This window comes from Mixophyes fleayi, chromosome 12 (assembly GCF_038048845.1).
Source record: "Mixophyes fleayi isolate aMixFle1 chromosome 12, aMixFle1.hap1, whole genome shotgun sequence".
In the NCBI taxonomy this organism is placed as follows: Eukaryota; Metazoa; Chordata; class Amphibia; order Anura; family Limnodynastidae; genus Mixophyes; species Mixophyes fleayi.
The window spans coordinates 77,222,330-77,241,181 of record NC_134413.1 but is presented as its reverse complement, the minus strand read 5'-3'; the positions used below and the strand labels follow the sequence as shown (position 1 = coordinate 77,241,181).

Here is an 18,852-nt window from a genome sequence, read left to right as displayed (position 1 = left end):
ATGGCAGCCAAAACAAAATGGCTGGACTAAGATGCAATTCCTCTAGAACGTACTGTCCAGTCACGCCATCCTGTGTCACAGTGTACGCACAGAAGACATTTCAGATCTATATTTAACACCTTTGCTTGGCTCTCCTCCTGTATTGATTCCTGCACTCCTGCCAGCCGCTTGCAGAGAGCTTTTATTTATCCTAATACAAATGACCCATCTGATCAAATATTTTACTTCATAAGAATTCTCGGCAGAAATCCTGCGGACAAAACGGGCTCAGCTGGCGGCAGTAACTCCTGGTGCTAATCTATGCTTATAGCACAGCTAACAGCGGTGCTTGCAATCTTGCAAGCAGAAGAAAAGAAAATAATGAGATTTGGGTTTCAAAAGACACAATTGCACGTCACAAAACATTAATGGTGAATAGCACATGAGGGAAGGGTGGTGAATAAGACAACAGTCTCAGTCGGATTTTCTTTTGTGGTATTAAGTAAAAAAAATAAAAACACTTTCTTGCTGCAAAATTCTTACCGGTGAAGCGGTTGGGACCACGGCCTCAAGGATGAAATTATATAATTAGCGTGCATGATGCAATTATTGCGTTGTACAGTAGCTTGCAAGGGACATATTTAGCATTAGGCAACTAGTTCTGTGCATAGGGGTTTCAGAAGTCACGGGGCAACCAATCAGCAACCGGCTTTGACTGAAGTGGAATTTAGACATTTAGGGGCATATTTATCAAAAGACTTGTTTTTGAACTGTTTTTGGAAACCCATCTGAAGAGCGATTAAAAAAATAATTAATAAATAGACCCCTAATTGTCATAGGAAACATCACTTCCACTTTGAAATTGGAATTTTGTGAGGTCACGTGCTTATTTATAGGTCTTTACGGGAAGTGCCATAACAGGATGGTATAGCCGAAACAGGTAGACTTCAAAACAACTACTCTTCATTTTTCACCTCACATATGGTCATGACTACCTGCAAACCCGTGAAAGTGGATGTATACAAACTGAACATGGGCAATTCCCAAAAGAACAATATGGTAGTACACCTTATAATGCACTAGGTGGGGCAAAAGAGCACAAAGCTGGACTTCTGCAAACCACTTAGTGGTTAGTGCAGTTGCCCCTTAATGTGTGTTAATAAACAACTCAGTAACTATAGCAATATAATACTTGAGATGAAATGCAATTGTCTTGGTGCAAACACGAACTCTCAGTCTGTATGTTTATATTTCATTCCACTGAATCATCACAAAGGTTATATTACCATATTAATATTTACGATGTGGACAGTGGATAAGATGTGTCATATCCTATGTGAGGCTGCATTGGATAAAGCAGAAACAAGTCAATGTGTACGATAAAATAAGATAAGGGGCTCGTACGTTTAACATAGATGCAAACGTAATCTGCTGCAGACAGTTGGAATCCAATTTTCATATAATGATTGCTAATATGGTTATAAGCACAATTTTTTTTGACGAACTTGCAAAATTAGTCGGAATTTGCCAAAATTTTCAGAACGACAATAGTATTTTAAATTTTCTTTTCTCGTTTTTATTTGTCTCGTCTCTCAGGACTGGATGAAGAAGATAGCATCTACGTGTTCAAGGACGACGAAGTTATTGAGTATGATGGGGAGTTTTCAGCAGATACTTTGGTGGAATTCTTACTTGACGTAAGTCATGAGTTTCCTTGGCTAAACTATGCAACTATTTTTTTTCAACTACTTGGACAAAATTACACCATATGATTTATGATTCCTACTGATTACAATTAGAATTGTGGGATTTCATGCTACGGAACATTTGCTGTTGATACAGAGTTTTGGTTCCTTGTTGTAGCAAATTACATTTCCATCCAAACTACAGTCTTACGTGGCCAATACATTCTGTGATTTGCATCCAATTAGATCTAAAAAAAACAGTTGGTGTGTATCGTGGATGGAGCCAAACATGCAGAGTGTTAGGCAGTGTTTGGAGAGGCTGGTCATAATTTTTCTGTGAGGTCCAGTAAAGATGGGATAGACAAGGTGTAGAGAGCGAAGAGAGGGCGGAAAGAGAAAGAAGTGTGACAGACAGAGAAGAAAGGAAAGAGAGACAGCCAGCAGTTAAGAGGAAGAAGGGTTATATAATGTGAAGACTAAAGAGTTAGATGTGAAGAGAGGGATGGTATATAGGCAGGGAAGACAGAGGAAGGAGACAGGAGGTGAAGACATACAAGGGAAACAGGGGATGAATAGAGGGTAAAGAGACGGAGAAGGAGAGAGAGTAGTGAGATGTGCAATAGAGAGAGGAGAGAGATAGATGGTGAAGAGAAAGAAGAAAGGCAGTAAAGAAATCAAGGGACACAGGTGATACAGAGAGAGAAAGGAGACATTCGGTGAAGACATACAAGAGAAACAGGGGATGAATAGAGGGTAAAGAGACGGAGAAGGAGAGAGTAGTTCGATGTGCAATAGAGGGAGGAGGGAGACAGATGGTGAAGAGAGTGATGAAAGGCAGTAAAGAAATAAAGGGGCACAGGTGATGCAGAGAGAGAGAGAGAAAGTAGATTGTCAGTGATGGGAGAAGAAAGAGACAGACATTAAGAGAAAGAGTAGAGACAGCCAGCAAACGAAATTGCAAGGTGGACAAGTGTCAAAAAAAAGAGTGAGAGATGGGAGACAGGAGGTAACGAGAGGAGACGAGAAATAAGAGAGACTGTAACTGAATTAAACAACAGGTGAAGAGAAGGGCAGGCGTTGAGGAAAGAGACAGCAGATAGAAATGAGGAGGACAGTAACTAAGAGGTGATGAGAGAGTCAGGAGGAGAAGCGACAGAATTGCAGCATTAGTAGAAGACATACATCACTAAGCGCACAGTAAAGAGACAGATGACGGTGGGAGGGCAGATTGGGAGAGAAAATAGAGATGATTTTAGAGGTGAGGAGTGAGACATGAGTATCTGTGATGGAAGAGGCTTTATCTGTAGGTAGATGCCACATTTCAAGCTAAATCGACAACATTTTGGCAAACACCTCTTGTTGATCATTAAGATTCCTCCCGCCACTAGTTACCGGCTGAATTATTTAAAGAGGACACACTCTGTTTGGCACCGAAAATAAATCCTGGCCGTGTTTACAGAATTAAATCCCAACTGACCCCAATTACACCTCCCGAATAGAACTAAAGGGGGAAGATTGCACAGTGCGAATGAAATCCAGTTCCTGGGAAAGAGATAGGTTTTGAAAAACACGGTCTGACCCGGAAAGATTATTAATGCTCAATTTGGCAATTAACTTTCTTTGTCAGACTTGGCGGCTGCGCAGGAATCCTAATTTATGAATTTCACCGAACACTAGAGCATTCAGAACACAGCACGTTAAGTGAAACAATGACCCCAGGAGATAGGAGAATTGGAACCAACTTTCATTCCAACATAAAGTTATAACGACGTCTGTAAAACATCAGATAAATATATGTCTAAGTAATGACATTTATAATAGGAAACTTGTGCTTGCTTTATATATTACATTACACATCATCAAATCTGCAAAAGCCGATTTGTGACCACTATTGCAGACACACGGGGATAGAGGGCCCGATTCAACTTCGGACACAACCTGCATGCAACTCACGTTTAAGAAACGAGCGCAGAACTTGAGCGTATGTCCAACCACATTCCAATCCGAGCGGATCTCAAGATGCGTTTCGATAGAAGAGCTGTTCCAAGCAGAATATGGCACGCAAAGCGTCTTGCTTCTGAAGTTGAATCATGGCCCAGAATGTGCAATCGTTATATGTGATACAAAACAAGGGCTAAACAGCAAAGTATATCAAATACAATATCTCACCATCAAAACTAAATACTGCCCCCATTAGCAATCAAATAGCATTTCCACTTAATGTAATTATATATTCATATTTCCCCCATAATATAATACAATAATTTTGACCCTTAATATAAATATGATTGGCCCCCACAATCAATAAATAACGACTGCCTCCATAATTCACAAAGTCAAAGGTGGTTCCTCTTGCATTCTGAATATAGCTCAAACAGCATGCGGATCAGAAACAGGCCTAAAAACACTCGGGAAGGGATAAGTGGTTCCCAAAATCCCCCCACAAAAAGTCTACCAGCAGAAGGACTTTACTAAAGTAGTCGTTGTCCTTTACCAGGTTCTTGAGGATCCCGTGGAGTTCATCGATGGAAGCCATGAACTTGCTGCCTTTGAGAACATTGAGGATGAACCTAAGCTCATTGGATACTTCAAAAACGAAGATTCCGAACGTAAGTACAAGTTTATTGGTGGACGTTGAGACACAAAGGATGGAATTCACGGAGGTGGCGCTATGATATGCAGGGCCAGTGTTTTCGAAGAACATTATATTCAGCAATTTATGGGGCCAGTTTGAATGCCATAAACATCATTTTAAAGAACAGGATTAAAATTCGGGCACAATCAGGGTAAGGCTAGCAAATTTTAGACTCGACTCAACAGTCTATTAGGAATATTTTAAAGGGAAAAAAATGCAGTTGGCCCAGTGACCCAGCCCAAGGTAGCATAGGCAAACCGAGGGGGGGGGGGGGGGGGGTTCCTAGTGCCTGGAAACCCCCTTCCAAGCCTGGGGCAGTGTATAATTGAGGTGGCTGGACCCTGTCTCGCTTCACACGGCTCTGCTTGAAAAGAGAGAGCTGCGTGCAGCTAACAGTAGTGCACGTAGCATTGACCATGTATATTATGGGGATAGAAAGCGTTGGAGAGCAACCAAGCACTCTCTAAAATTATAGCCACGCCCCCATGCATGCTGGTCACGCCCACTGGCGGTATCGTGTGGAAACCCCCCTCTGCAAATCCTATGTTTGCCCCTGGGTAGCCCGCTATGGACTGACCTAGGGGGCTGATGACCCCCCTGCCCCTGGGTACAATCAATTTAACAAAAACTGGTAGTTTATGCAAAGTACACCAAAATTAGGACTGTTTTCAATAGAAAATGTCATTAACTAATATTGATCAATGACTCTATCCAGAACATGCATGTGTAATAATTATATAATGTTATATAATATAATAATATAATATATTAGTAATGCTTATATGGACAAATAAAAATATCTGTATAAATCGGTGAGTTCTGAGGTCATGAGTTCAGTGTTCTTTAGAACTTGTATGTTGCATAGAATAACTTCATCCCCTAAAGTAATTTATTTTAGATAATAGAAGTGACCAGGGAGATCCGTGTTCATTATAGGGTTATAATTTACAGTAGAGAGAGTACATTAGCTATATATAGTGTCATTATTGCAAGACAAATATTATAATTTGCTTAATCTATATCATCTCACACTTTTTAGTATAGCAAAGTATTGTTGCCATGCTTTTTTGCTATATATTTATCCTTTAATTATATTAACATATTTGTAAAAATATATATATATTATATTGGCATTAATTATATTTAAGAAAAACTAGCTCCACTATAAAACACATGGGGGTATATTTACTAAACTGCGGGTTTGGAAAAGTGGAGATGTTGCCTATAGCAACCAATCAGATTCTAGTTGTCATTTATTTAGTGCATTCGACAAAATGACAGCTAGAATCTGATTGGTTGCTATAGGCAACATCTCCACTTTTTCAAACCTGCAGTTTAGTAAATAACAAATGCGTTAAAAAAGAAAATCGCTTTTTTACCTTATTAGAAATGATGTTTTCCCAAATGAATGTAAGCTCTTTTGCAAATATATCATTATTACGGAGATTTTTAACACTTTGCATTTAAACATAAAAAAAGGTGCTGCCTTTTGTGAATCTGCCGTTTTGTTTCATGTTATTTACAGTAATAATAAGCATTACGTAGACACTACACTTTCCACATGGGTAACTAGTTTTTTTTAGTACATTATATTATTTCTGGCTGATCAACACATCCAAATTATCCACACGAGGCCCGAGAAAAGGAAAAGGAGCGACGCGCTGCTTTAAATACACATTGTCACAGCAGCTCTGTTATCCTGTAAAATCATTCACAAGTTACTCCACGCTTGCTGCCATATTTCCCTGAAACTTTGCCTCACATCCCAAATTGCTGACTGGAATCAATAGCAGTAAGATGTGCTGGATTTAAGTTTTTTTTACCTCTATAATAACCTTTGTACGCGTATATTTTTAATAAAAAGGCAATCAGAACTAGCAATCTCTGTTATCGAATTGTCTTTGCCCTTTGAATTTCCAGCCAAATACCTCTTACTATAAAATACATTTTCATAGCTATTCAGTCTGCAAATGCTAAAATAATTCACTATAATATACACATTTATCACTCTCACATTTATGAAGAGATGTCTCTTACATCTTCTACTGATTGAAATTATACATTGAATTGACCCTCCACTATTGGTTAGTTTGATTGTATAATAAACAATTTAGCTGCCTTTTTATGTTTTACCGTTTGCGATTTAGCAGGACAGGTTAATGATATTAGCAATATCCATTCATTAAAGTCTAACGTTTGCTAATTAAAACCATCATGATTGTAAGAAAAAATTGGCATTACTAGCAATATAAACAAGACAACAATATAGCTGTACTGGATAGTACCATTATAGACTAAAGGGGTATATTGACTAAGCGACGGCTGGTCGTCATTTTTTTTAAATGGCAATTTTATTAAAGGCAAAACCCCCGATGGACTTTGTCTTTAATAAAATTGCCATCTTGAAAAATGACGGCTCAGCGCAGAGAATGTAATGTGGACGGTCTATCGGGGTTGTGCGGAGTCCCAAACAATATAATATAAATAACATTAATAAAAGAGGCACCAACTGGTGGCAGATAAATATTGCATAAAGCAGGCAGACTTACATAGGCTAAACGCCAATGCTGCGTGATGAAATATTTAGCTTTATGCGCTCGATGTAAAAAAAATGAAACATTTGGCATTTTAAAAGAATTGGGAGTAAAATATCCCACAGTATAATACATTAAAAAAGTGCAGGTTGCTTTAAATATTGACTGTTCAGGCTTTATATACACATACACACATAGCATAGCCTTATATTTGGAGATTAGTGATGTCACTTGTGTCTTCTGACTCATTGTGAAAGTGTTCCGTGATGGAATGTAAGTGTTCCGTGATGGAATGAAAGTGTTCCGTGATGGAATGAAAGTGTTCCGTGATGGAATGCGGAAATGTCAGTGAAGCAAAAATGCACCCGGTATGAAAGTAACTATATACACAAAATATTTCTATATTATATATATATATATATATATATATATATATATATATATATATATATATATACACATACACACACCACTCAGTTTTTATGGTATTGTTAATATTTTTAGGTTCATACTGTACGATCTTCTCTCTTCGACAACACAAATTTGCTGGGTTACGGGGGTTAAAAACTGAGGCCTGTAAAATGCTGACGGCGGCTTTTCAATGCAGTCTGTTAGAGGAATTTTCTATCCGTGAAGCCCTGTGAGCAGGGGATGAATCCAGATTATGATACTCAGCAGATCCACGGCACAATGAGAGGGTTGGAGAGCGTGGGCCGGTAGGCACAGGGCGGGCGGAGGGCAGTCTATTGAACAGCCCTCACATACAATCTATTATCTGTGCGCCTCTAAGAATTTACTCACCGCCAGGGCCGAAGATGGAGAAGATTGTGTCCAAAGTAGTAACTAACCCCAAAAAATGACAACAAACTTAGCAGTAGAGAGAATTTGGCCACGGCCTTTAAATAAACTGTAAACAACTTAAACTTAAGGGGTAGGGGTGTACCAGGCAATTAAATGCCCCCCAAAGAGCCACGTATACTATGTCCAACTACCATCTCCCAGGGTCACGGATTGAGTGCCCTTCCACCTGACGCTCAGACGCGATGGCAATCACAAGCAGAGGTGTGATCAAGGCCGGGACCTAGGTATGCCCTCAAATTTATCGGCACGACATACCCCCTTTTAACACGGACAACTAACAAGCCCCCTCCCCTTAATCTCAACACAGGCTGCATCATCTTGAACAAAAAACTCTAGTATAAATTCTCCATTTCTTTTCATGTTTTTTTTTCAAGAGGGTCGTGAGTGCGCCAAACCCAGGTATATCGGCCCTTTCAGCGCCAGACAGGACACTGCACCCCCCCCCTACCTCTTACTCCCTCCTCCTGTCCCACCTTCGCCAGGACTTGCTCAAGGCCAGCAATATCTCACTGTCCAATCACAGAGGAAGTCTTCCGGAGCCGACCCTCTGGACCAATGTGACCTCCCCTGCAAGTACAGTAGCAGCAGGACCTTCGAAGGGTCCACGCAATGGTCATGTCCCGTTGCCTAACTCTTAGCGGGTGCTTTTCTGCTAATTAGCGCCAAAGTTATCATATAGCGTAAACACACTGAATCCTACTGGGAGAAAAATGCTATATAAAAAAATATGATTATTATTACTACACAAACTCCAGTAACTACTACTTTCAAAGTAGAGATGCTCAGGCTCGGTTCCCCAAAAACCAAACACACCCGAAATGAGCAGATCCGAGTACCGAGACGGCTCGGTACTTTCGCGCGCCCTTGGAATTGAAAACGAGGCAAAACGTCATTGTGACGTCGTCGGATAACGGATCTCAGGAGTTTTGGATTCTATAAGCACCGCCCTCCACGGTGATCCAGCACCATTTCGCAGAGGGACACAGAAGGGGTAGCACAGTTCTTGGCAGTCTCTAGTGCAGTTGGGCAGCGTCATAGATAGAATAGAAAGAGGAGGGGTAGCAGTGTTCTTCAAAGTCTACAGTGACATTCAGGAGAGCTCCATTGCTAATTGTCATTGCTGAAATACAAATAATAGGTCTGGCAGGCTTGGTCTTCTAAATCTGCAGTCTTTGTTTGAAAGTGTATGAAAATAATATTGTGACCTGTGAGGTAGTCAAAATTGACTGCAAATGACTTGAAATGAGTGTTATTGAGGTTAATAATACTGTAGGGGGGGGAAGCAAAAATATGTCATTTTAGCAAAAATGGATTTTGGAATAAAAATCAGGATCCAAAACCAAAACACACAAGGGCGGTTATGCCAAAACATGAAGTTAATCCAGATCCAAAACCAAAACCAGAACACGGGGGTCAGTGAACATCTCTACTTTCAAGCCCCAATGCAGAGGTTTGTGATTACTTAAGCCTTGTGTGTTTTACATCAGTCAAATTAGTAAGAAGATTTTCTGAATTAAACAAAGAGAACAGAGAGAAAGGTTCTGTAACCCATAGCAACCAGATTCCATTTACCATTGTTCTAAAGAAGTTCAGAAAACAGAAGTAAACGCCTTGCTTCCTCTGGGCTATATACGTAACTTAGCATCTTTAAACCGTGCCCCTTTGGGACTATACCATCCACTATTGTGGGCACCAGTGAGCAACAACAGGCTGATGACAGAAATTGCAACTATTCTCTTACAGGGTTAATTGCCCATCTGTAAGGCCGATAAAAAGGGGGGTATTAAGGGATTTAGTGAGTCAGCAGAGTCCATTCACTCTGTCCCCGTAAACAAAACCTGCTTCCGCAGCACCATGGGTCTGCCTGTTCATAGAACCTTTGAGATTAACAAAACAGAGGACCCATTAAACAAGACCTCCCATTAATCAACTATTTCATAAAATTAAAGAACATCCTCTTAAAACCCTCAAAAATCAACCACCGACAAACACAACACTCTATGTATGCAAATTAACAGTCTACGATTTATCTGTATGAAGTAGAGAAGAGTCAAGTTATTTCCACTTGTGCTAATCGGCATCAGTTGGACAATGAGGTCATCACTTAAAGTTTACTTGTCTTCTCTACACACTGGAGTTAGCCATTGTCTGGGATGAGCCACAATTCAAGAGAATACAAGTTATCAGTTCAAAAAGAACTACTGATATCCCTAAGAAACAAGGCACTAAAAGTACATCGGTCCATCCAGCATTTGTTAAAACCGCTGTGGGTATCGTAACGATGTTTGTCATGTGGCAAAATCCTCATTTGCCCTGGACTCTCTCCATCCACTCTTAGCATCACCATTCACAATGGCAGGAAATAGCCTCCAACTTGGCCACAGATGAGACCTCTTTCAGGGTCTGGTCCTCCATGCCCACCTTTTGCAGGGCGGCTCTCGCTCTTCACCCCGCTGCATTTGGGAAGAGTGGGAGTAGAACACACAGTCCTGAGCTCTGACCTGACCTTGGCTTCTTGGGGAACCTGGAAAACGAGTCTTTAAACCCATAAACTTCTGGATCCTGAGAGATGAGACAGTATACAGTTCGCAACACAGCCCCAAGTGGTTCTCTCTCTCTCGGTCCTGCCCCCTGACAGTATGGAGAGCAGTTTGACCCATGTCTTACTCCTCATGGTCTCACTTTTTGGGGAGCTCTCAGCAGCCCCAGATATTGTGAAGACAAGACATTCAGTGCTTTCCCCACATTCTCTGCTGCTTATTAAAGTTCTTCATTATTGAAAAGTGACCTCCCTGGCAGCAGTAGACAGAAAACCTTCACGATCTCAAAGGCTTGGAACTCCTTTATCAATGCTTTAGTAGGGCATCACCCTGTAGGAAACCTTTGTTGGCCTCAAACATCTAGAGATGGTCAGACTATATGCCTCAAGCGTGTTTTCTCCAGCTGGTTTGACTGTAAATTCTTTTCTACAAAGCTTTGTGCCAATAACCCAATAACTTTACTAGATTTTCCATTCTACTCTTGAACACAGTTCTTAGATTCATTACTAAACGTCAGTTTATCACAAAGTTCATCACTAGACTCTGGAGGAGCGGTCACTCTGTTACACATTTCCTCCCCTCTGCACTACTGGACCATGTTGTCCTCTACATCTCCTACACAGAACAGGGATCTCCCCCTTTTATCTCACAGAGATGTTTGGGACTCTTGGACGGTCAGTCTTTGAATATATGCATCTGCAGGAGGGCGAACCTCTAAGCTCACACTACTTGAGTCCCCAACAGGCCAGGCTAACAACACCCCGAGTCTCACTTTCGGAACTCAAGCTCGTTCTGGCACTCAACAATTTGCTATAGTCAAAAAATCACTTGTCTCGGCTATAGTCAAAAGGGAATAGTGACATCCCTCCTCCACTGGAACAAGCTTCCTCCCTCCATCAGAACTTCCCCTAATCTGTCCAGTTTTAAACGGGCTTTAAAAACCCACCTTTTTCTTAAAGCCTTTTTAGTCTCCCACTTAACTCCCTACCTTTTCTGCTGCCTCTCCTCCTTCTTTCCCCTTCCCCGCCCCTGTCCCCCTATTCTCCCTCTCTCCCCTGCGTCTCTTTGTCTGTCCACCCCTTCCCTTAGATTGTACGCTCCTCTGAGCAGGGCCATCTCTCCTCCTGTTTCCACCACTTCTAACTCTGCTTTCCAGCTACTTTGCCCTCCTCCTCGACGACCCTCCTCCCCCCGTCCCCTCTGGGGGTCTCACTGTCTTCCGCGCCCTCCTTCTTGGGCTCCGTTGTTTGCCAATCCTCCCTCCCCCTTTCCCCACCCTCTCTAGCTGTGCATTGAGCTTACTGAGTTACTGTGCTTACTGTTTACTGTACTGTGCTGTCTCACCTTGTATTGTAATTCGTTTTGTCCCTTTACGGCGCCACGGACACCTTGTGGCGCCCTATAAATAAAAATTAATATTAATAATAATAATGTATCTCAAAGGTAAGCCCTCTGACCTTGAAGGTTACAAATGGAATCCTACCCTAGGGCACGCCGGAGTTTTGTTCAACCACGACTCTCTATCATGCCCACGAGCTCGTACTGACATTAATATACCACCCCAGGCCTAACTAACTCACACCCAGGAAGATGGGATGTTTGCTGGCCATGCTGCTTTAGTAAAGTAGGACAGGTAGCTATATAGTGTTAATGGTAGTGATTGCAAGATATCAACCCCATTTCATTCTACTATTTAAGGGAACTAAGGGTTATGGGAAACCCCTCCAATCCTACCCCCATTCTAAAGAGCACAAGCTTGTCTTTTATAATGTCTGAAGAGTAGCTGTAATGTAAACTGTGTTTACAATATAAAACGTGCACATTTTCCAAATACCAAGAGCCGCTCGCCCTTGAGTTTCGTAATGGGCGTCTGGCAGGGGAACAGCCAGCCTTTGTTCCTCGAAAAAGCCTGTATCGATTAGGAGAGCTGTGTTTTGGGAGATAATCTTCATCTGGCCTTGTTAGCATCATTAGAGTGACAGCTTGCTGGGCTCAGCAGCGTATCGGATCTACGCCAGCAGCACATGGCCTGAGCAACTTTCCAACCAAACATGGGAACGGAAACGTAGACAATGGGTGCCACTGGAACTGCCCCAAAGGATCACGGGAAAGGGATTATTGGCATGACCTCAACACTGCTGGCTCCCTGTTTTCATATAAAGGGGTTAATGAAATTTCAGCATTGAACTTCCCTGCCACAACCAACCCCCATTGGAGATATCAGTTTGTTTTCTAATAACATGCGGCTGCGACTTCAGCTTCGCAGTACATTAAATCCTTGTGCATTTGCATATCTTCCCCATCCCCTACCCACACAGTCATGACAAGCGTGCAGCGAGCGCGCTCCCAGAGTAATGAGTAAGCCACAGCGTGACTAGCACCTGCTTAGACAACAAGACGAGGGGAGCAGACAGATCTGTGATACCGTGTAAATGCAATGTATGATGTTATGAACAATTTTTACCATTTGTCACCGCTCAGCCGGCACTTTAGCTAAACGATCCGTAACGTATATCACGGCCTCCGTGTACAACTCAAACATTTTACAAACTTAACCCGAACATAATTCCGTTTCATCTTGTGATACCAACTGGAGATATAAAGAGGAATCGCTGCTTATAGAACATTCCGGAGTCTGTTTACTGGCAATATGGAAGATTTTCTATCACTGCTTATCACAGCCTTTTTCGCTTTTCTCTCATTGATAAATAGACCCTTTAGGATCAGTAATACCTCTGGGTTTTAACAAAATGAACACAGGTAAACAGTTGGTAGAGTTTTAGGGGTAGATTTACTAAAGCTTCTAAAATGGAGGTGTTGCCCATAACAACCAATCAGATTCTAGCTACCGTGTTCTAGAATGTATGAGATAAATGATAGCTAGAATCTGATTGGTTGCTATGGGCAACACCTCCACTTTTTAGAAGCCTTCGTAAATCTATCCCTTAGATTCCATCAGGTTCTGTTTGTAAAGTTCTAAGTCTTGTACATCCTATAATGTGCATCAGATATACAGTTTAATAATGGTGAGAGCAACTTTTAAAAGAAGAAAATAGCATTAGTCCGTTTTGGATGTAAATAACAGATTTATTATTTTAACAAACAGTTTTGTTAAGCAGTAATTAGTCTACGTCCACTTTAGAGCATTTCTAAATGGACTTTCATATCGGAAATATATTTACTATTTGGGAATTCAAGTAACTGGGAGAGTCCGAAGGAAAAACAGGAATGTTGGGATTATGTAATTCACATAGCCTTTCCCAAATAACATGGGCCCAGACATCTCAAAACGCATCCAACTTGACATAGAAACATTCACATAAGTAAGCAATCATTTTTGTGGGCTGAACCAATATTTACCCTACGAACTCATTTGAAACCAATGACTCATGCCTCAGGGTTGTCACTAGTTCCCAGCGAATCGATAGGCTGCATTGTCATGGACAATATGTTCAGCCTACAAAATGTCTGCCTCCGCTGTCTACAGGCGATGGTTGCATCAAATTGAACTGTGTAGGCATCTCTGACTATAAAACTTGCAAAGTTACCCTGATTGGTTTAGATTTAGTAAGAAGGGGTGGGTGAGTTGTCCTATCATCCAATGAGGTAGAGCAAGGTTATCCTTTCATCCAATGAGGTGGAGCAAGGTTTTCCTTTCATCCAATGAGGTGGAGCAAGGTTATCCTTTCATCCAATGAGGTGGAGCAAGGTTGTCCTATCATCCAATGAGGTGGAGCAAGGTTGTCCTATCATCCAATGAGATGGAGCACGGTTGTCCTATTATCCAATGAGGTGGAGCAAAGGTTTTTCTTTCATCCAATGAGGTGGAGCAAAGGTTTTTCTTTCATCCAATGAGGTGGAGCAAGGTTGTGCTTTCGTCCAATGAGGTGGAGCACGGTTATCATGACTGATTTGTCAGTGTTTCGGTAGTGAACAAAATAATGTAATAATTCAGATGCCAATCAAATCTAGAAGCCAGGGTTTTTTAAAGGAGCCAGGGAAGATGTCCATGACTCCTAAAACTTAGGCACCAGCAGTAATTTGTTCCAGGCGCGTTACCTTACTAGCTCCAAGGATTTGTCCAGGGCCTGTTTTAGAATAAGACACCTGAGATAGCGATCTCCGCTGTACTTATATCCAAGGGTGCAGAGGGCTAAAACAGCCTCAGCTTTAGGGGGCGTCTTCTGGTCCATGGTCTTAGTGGAGGAGCGTAATTAAGTTATATGGCGCCAACCTATTAAACAGCGCTGCACAGAGAACATTTAATTATTCACATCAATGGAGCTTACAATCTATCTTCCCTGCCAATCAGACATACACGCACTACTATTAATTTTGTCAAGAGCTAATTAACCAGTATGTCTTTGGGGTGGGAAATTAACCCACGACCCCAGCACTGTGAGACAACAATGTTAACCACCGTGCCGCCCATAATTCAATGTGCACTTGGCAGAGAAAGATGATGAAGGGTCACAATGGACGAGGAGACAGATGAATAACGTAGTTACTACAAAACACAATCTCCCCCCCAAGCTTTTAGCCTGGCAGCGGCCGGGTTATCGGATTCTGCACCAGTCACAGTGACTTATCCGAGACTTCAGCGTATAAATTATTTGTTTTAATGTTCCAACATGTGTAATGTAATGATAAGAGATGGATAGAGAGAGAGAGCGGCTGACTCAGGCCATACGGCTCTTAATAATGCAAGAGCCTAATGCAATGATGCTAAATTTAAAACTTGAACAAGAATGGATGACTGGTCCCTTTGAGACTGAGCCATCCTGGTATTTCTTCATTATAATGTACAGATGGACGAGGAACAGAGACGATTGTGGACCTAATCGCAGAATCACAGGTCCTTGAAACAGTCACGATCCCTTTATAACTATGTTCTATAACCCATGAAATCCATGATTAATTGGTTTGCCATCTATGACAAGTGTCTAGTTACTCAACCACAGGTGTACTTAAGTGACTAATCGTTAGATATACCATCATGTACGGTAACTCATACTTACCAACTCTCCCGGAATGTCCGGGAGACTCCCAAAATTCGGGTCGGTCTCACGTACTCCCGGGAGAGCTGGCAAATCTCCCGCATCCCGCTACTGTCGTACCAAAATGACGCGATTCGCCGTGAATTTCGTCATTTTGGCCCCTCCCCCCGGGACAAAACAGCATTTTACGGAGTAAAAATGACGCGTTTTGGCCGTGTCCCCTGCCCTCCAGTCACGCCCCTCTCCCAGAAACAAGTTGCAAAAAGTAGGCAAGTATGCGGTAACTCCACACAGATAGGGCCCTGGTCAGAATCGAACCCTTGCCCCCGGCGCTATGGTAGCAATGCTGACCACTGTGGCACCGAGCTGCTCAGTTATCGATTTTGCACGGCCAATCTGGCTACATATCTAGTAACCGACTGACCATACATGTCTACCGTCGTGAACCATTTTATAACATCGATACTTACTTACTCACAGTAAAAAAAAATATATATATATTTCATTCATACCCATAAAGTCCTTCGTACAAAGCCAATCTGCAACAATTTCAACCAAAACGTCCTTTAAAATTGAACTGTGTAATGTATTCAAAGCCATAATACCCTCATACAAAATGCTTTGAGTAGATTCATTTTGTTAGAGAATATTTTCCAAGTTCAGCTCATTGTGGTACAGTTCCATTCCTGACTTTATCCACAGGACTTAACGTTATCCGGAACATCTAACCGGGGGCTATAATGTTTCTTTTCCTCTACTTTCAGACTACAAGGCCTATGAGGACGCCGCAGAGGAATTCCATCCTTATATACCATTCTTCGCCACCTTCGACAGCAAGGTAAGCGTCGTTTATGATGGGGGTACGATGAAGCCATTTTCAGGGACAGTAGGACTAAATTAATAATAGTTCTTTATTTATATAGAATAATAATCTGCTATTCTATGGATTATTCACATCATTCCCTGCCCCGTTGGAGCTTACAATCTAAACACACTAGGGGCTAGATTTACTAAGCTGCGGGTTTGAAAAAGTGGGGATGTTGCCCATAGCAACCAATCAGATTCTAGCTTACATTTATTTAGTACTTTCTACAAAATGACAGCTAGAATCTGATTGGTTGCTATAGGCAACATCCCCACTTTTTCAAACCCGCAGCTTAGTAAATCTAGCCCTAGGGGCCATTTTTATTTTCCAGGAAGTTAATTGACCTACTAGTATGTTTTTGGAGTGTGATATCCCACACAAACTTGGACAGAACATACAAACTTCACACAGATAGGTCCGTGGTAAAAATTGAACCCATGACCCTCGGTGATGTCAGGCAGCAATGCTAACCACCTTGCCACTGCGCTGGCTTGACGCAATGATAGAAAATGCGCAGTTTATCAAGAAAATGGCCCCAGGCTGATTAAAATTGAAAAAAAAATTTTTTTCATTTAAAACCCGTTTTCATAGCAACATTTGACGGCCGCTAAGAACCGCTTGGCCCATCTAGTCTGCCCATTTTGCCACCTATGGTAACCTCAAAACCTAGTTGATCCTTTATTCTTTGTAAGGATATTCTTATGTCTATTCTAAGCATGTTTAAACTACTCATGTATTACCCTCTGCCACCTCTGATGGGAGGATATTCCACTTATCCACTACCCTATCAGCGAAGTAGTTTTTCCTCAAATTTCCCTCCAGTTTCAATGCATGTCCTCGTGTTCTAATGTTTCCCTCCTGTACCTTGTTAAAACCCTTGATATATTTGAAAGTTTCTAAAATGTCCCCCCGCCTTTTTCCAGATTTAGGGCTCTTTTACCCATTGATAATAGACAGCTGAATGTGTTCTCTAATGTGAGTTGGCCCCTTCAGCAATGACCATTTTCTGAGGGTTAACTTCCATAAACGTCAGCAGTGTCATTTGTTTTGGCCCAAATGCTTTTATTTGTCCCACCAGCGCATGCGTAAGACCGCGTCAAACGTCCTGCTTTTGGGAAAAGTACCCCCAGAAAATGAGGATGGAAATTAATTTTTTTAGGAAGCACATGGGGAGAAAAGTGTAAAGACTTCCCGGTCTTGCCGAATGAAAAATTAGGGCCGTAACATTTTCTTGGACAAAACCTTTCAAAGTCCCAGATTCACCAAAACACATAATAATTCACCTCTTTCCAATCTAAGACAATAATTTCCTTTCTCGTAAACCAGTGTCTAGAAAGGGTTAAAGAGCTGACAATCAGTGGCCGGGATTAGCTGTGACGCACCACAGCACGTTGAACAAAAGGCAAAACAGAAAAGCTGTTTTGCTTTATAAGCTACACCGACTATCTCGTCTATATGAGTGTTATAAAACAGATATAATTACTCCAGCGCATCCCAATTGATTCCTGCTTGGGTTGTTGACTAGCTGCACGCGCCCTGCTCGTGATACATGTCGGAGAAAAAGCCAACATATAACTCAGCCTGGCATCTAGAGATTCATGTGTACTATGGTAGATTACATGTAGTACCCAACACAAGGCTCAATCTACTGTTCTCTATCTGTGCTTTTTGAAGACAGTGGTTGCGAACAGGTTTAGAAGACTAGACGGCAACTTTTTGGCCAACGCAACTTTGACGAGAGTGGAGTGTGACTTACGTTTCTGGATCAGCTTTGCAACCTTGTTTTTAATTAATGCACTTTTCCCTTAAATTACTTTAAGAATAAAGCATTTTATTCAAAGATTTTCGATAACAGAACAAGGATTGAGTTTCTGCTATATTGGGATCTGGCTGTCTAACTGTCCGAGACAATTCTTAATTTCCTGGGAGCTGTTTGCTGACAAAGTGTAAACCATACAGTGACTTGTAGCAAGGAACTCCCGGCAATCAATCAGCGGCCGGTTACTTGTCAACGATCTATTGCAAGCTAGACAGTGATAGGGGATGTCTGATCAGACTTGATTAAATTTAGAAAAGAACAGTAAAATGCCACTACAATGGAGCACCCTTGGTTAATATCAACAGGGAGAGCACCATAAAATATATATTGTTTTTAAAGCAAGCATTAGTTCAACACAATGTCGATGTGAACTAAACTTTAACTGGACGGTAGAAGGTCAGTTCTGATAAATAGAGATTTACATTTTAAGAATTCAACGATGGATGATAGCTGACGTTTTACAATACTTAACCATTCTACTATTTTTACACTTAATTTACAAAGCGTCAACTTATCACGGGAGCGCCGTATATTGAGGGAATCTTAATACAGATAAATTAGATACAATGACAAGAGAGAGAAGGTAAAAAAGGCCCTGACCAAATGAGCTTACAATCTAAGAGTTGTGGGGATCACTTGGGGTATCAGAATAACAATTGTACCTGGTGTGTGTGGGGGGGGGGGGTGCGTGCGACTAATGTGAGCTAGAAAGATTATCAGCCACTAATATTAAACAGCCACTGGAGACCGACATTACTGGTGGTGCGGTTGGAGTGAGGAGAGGCTATCTGCCAGCTTGGAGTAGCTGTGTGTAGCCTGGTGTTCTTCTCTAGCATCACGTTCACTGATGGAAACAGAGCCAGGTCACTTGTCCCTCATGTACGGCGGCAGCTTCTGTCACCAAGGAGACAATGGTGATCAACAAAGGAAGAACGAT

General features: G+C 41.6%; 1 protein-coding gene across 1 annotated transcript in view; it reads left to right on the top strand.

Moving 5' to 3' along the window:
- The window catches only part of CASQ1 (calsequestrin 1), a 57,766-nt gene that overhangs the window by 23,913 nt on the left and 15,001 nt on the right, over positions 1-18,852 (top strand). Inside the window, exons 3-5 of the mRNA XM_075192551.1 lie at positions 1,576-1,676; positions 4,162-4,273; positions 15,996-16,069. Coding sequence (XP_075048652.1) covers positions 1,576-1,676; positions 4,162-4,273; positions 15,996-16,069 — 287 coding nt within the window. The remainder of the gene's footprint in view (positions 1-1,575; positions 1,677-4,161; positions 4,274-15,995; positions 16,070-18,852) is intronic.